This window comes from Chelonoidis abingdonii, chromosome 5 (assembly GCF_003597395.2).
Source record: "Chelonoidis abingdonii isolate Lonesome George chromosome 5, CheloAbing_2.0, whole genome shotgun sequence".
Taxonomy (NCBI): Eukaryota; Metazoa; Chordata; order Testudines; family Testudinidae; genus Chelonoidis; species Chelonoidis abingdonii.
In genome coordinates this window covers 147,553,238-147,555,259 of record NC_133773.1, presented here as the reverse complement: position 1 = coordinate 147,555,259, position 2,022 = coordinate 147,553,238, and the positions used below count along the sequence as shown (strand labels likewise).

Below are 2,022 nucleotides of genomic sequence, written 5' to 3'. Positions count from 1 at the left end.
AAAAGCAGTCATTTAAAGTATTGAGAAATTTTGTCTCTGCATTTTGTCCTGAGGTGACATGTACCCATTCAATATGGGGATAACTGAAATCTCCCGCTATTATTGAGTTCTTAGTTTTGATAGCCTCTCTAATTTCCCTTAGGATTTCATCGTCACTATCACGGTCCTGGTCAGGTGATCGATAATAGATCCCTAATGTTATATTCTTATTAGAGCATGAAATTACTATCCATAGAGATTCTATGAAACGTGGATTCATTTAAGATTTTTATTTCATTGCCATGACACCCCCAGCCCAGCTCCTGGCTAAACATCTCCCAGGTGCCCCACCTCCCACAAACACCCACGGCCATCAGTGCCTCCCTAACCCACACAGCCTCCAGCGCGTCTCACTGCCCAGCACCTTTGCCCTGCCACCCCTGAGCTGGAGCTGGGAGATCCCCCTGGCCTGGCTGCCGGGGCATGTGCCCTGGACAGCTCATGCTTCCCCCCAGCTCTTGGCTCTTGTGGGAGAGGAGCCGCACAGCCAGGTCCAGTCACCACACGTTCCTTCCCACCAGCCTGGGGCCGGGTCCTGCTCACCGGTTCTGCACCATGTTCATCACCATCCAGTCGGAGGGATACACTGTCTTGCCGATCAGGTCCTTGAACAGGATGAAGGTCTCCATGAGAAAGTCCTGCCAAGCAAGGAGGCCCTGTTAGGACCCAGGGTGCTGCAGTCGCCTGTGGGCCCTGGGGGCACCTGGGGGCAAGAGTGCCCAGCCCAGGCAGGGCGAGCTGGCTGAGGATGGAGGTGAGGCTGACAGGCTGGGGAAGAGGTGAGAGGATGGGGCACCCAGCTGGTGAGGGAAGGGTTTGCCCATCTCTTCAGGGCTCTCGTAGGGCCCAAAGAGCAAAGTGTCTCCTTCCTGGCCTGGGACCGGGTTGCGCCAGCTCCTCCCCCATGCACTAGCCTGTCTCTAGCTGGCGTCACCACCATGGCCTCTGAGTCTGGCGGCACTGGCTACTGGCTCACTCCCAGGGCCACAGTGCGAGCCCAAGGGCAGGAGACTGGCCCAGGCTCAGGGGACACTGGCCCTCCTCACCTGCTGTCTGGGGGCAGGGACACAGACATGCCTCCTGGCTTTGGGGCTGCCAGGCAATGAGCTCAGCTCAGCCCTCCACAGCCAGCAGCACAGGATCAGGCCAGCTGCCCCCTTGGCAGGGCACCAGAAGGGGTGGGGATGCAGAGGGCACAGCATCCCCCCCACCCTCATACACTGGGTACAAGCTTGTCCCCACTTGGTCCCTCAGAGGCAGCAAGGGGCGAGTGAGCAGGTCTCTTGCCTCTGCCCCGGAGAACAGCAACAGAGGCGCTTGGGCTGGAGGATGCCAAGGACACAGAGCTGGCAGTGGGGCTGCCGTGGGGGAAGGTTTTTGAGGAGCTCGCTCTGGGGTGCCGTGGGGGGTTTGTGCTGAGGAGCTGGAGGTGGGGTACTGTGAGGGAGGGGGTGCCAAGGAGCTGGTTCTGAGGTGCTGTGGTGGGGGCCCGAGGAGCTGGCTCTAGGGTGCTGTGGGGAGGGGTACTGAGGATCTGGAGGTGGGGTACTGTGGGGGAGGGGTTCTGAGGAGCTGGCAGTGGGGGTGCCGTGAGGGATGGGGTGCCGAGGAGCTGGTTCTGGGGTGCCATGGGGGAGGGGGTGCTGAGGAGCTGGAGGTGGGGTACTGTGGGGGAGGGGTTCTGAGGAGCTGGCAGTGAGGGTGCCGTGAGGGATGGGGTGCCAAGGAGCTGGTTCTGGGGTGCCGTGGGGGAGGGGGTGCTGAGGAGCTGGAGGTGGGGTACTGTGGGGGAGGGGTTCTGAGGAGCTGGCAGTGGGGGTGCCGTGAGGGATGGGGTGTCGAGGAGCTGGTTCTGGGGTGCCGTGGGGGAGGGGGTGCTGTGACGTTATTGATAGAAACTGGGACCATATAGAACATGGGTTGCAACCAAGGTTCTGTAGTGGCACCAAATCCTATGTAAAGGGGGTCATATAAGGTGTCTAA

At 60.0% G+C, this 2,022-nt stretch overlaps 1 protein-coding gene across 1 annotated transcript in view; it reads right to left on the bottom strand.

Annotated features, from left to right (window-relative positions):
• LOC116829840 (dedicator of cytokinesis protein 2-like) overlaps positions 1–2,022 on the bottom strand; it is a 248,983-nt gene that overhangs the window by 110,166 nt on the left and 136,795 nt on the right. The window contains exon 7 of the mRNA XM_075066763.1: positions 583–677. Within this exon, the coding sequence (XP_074922864.1) occupies positions 583–677 (95 nt within the window). The remainder of the gene's footprint in view (positions 1–582; positions 678–2,022) is intronic.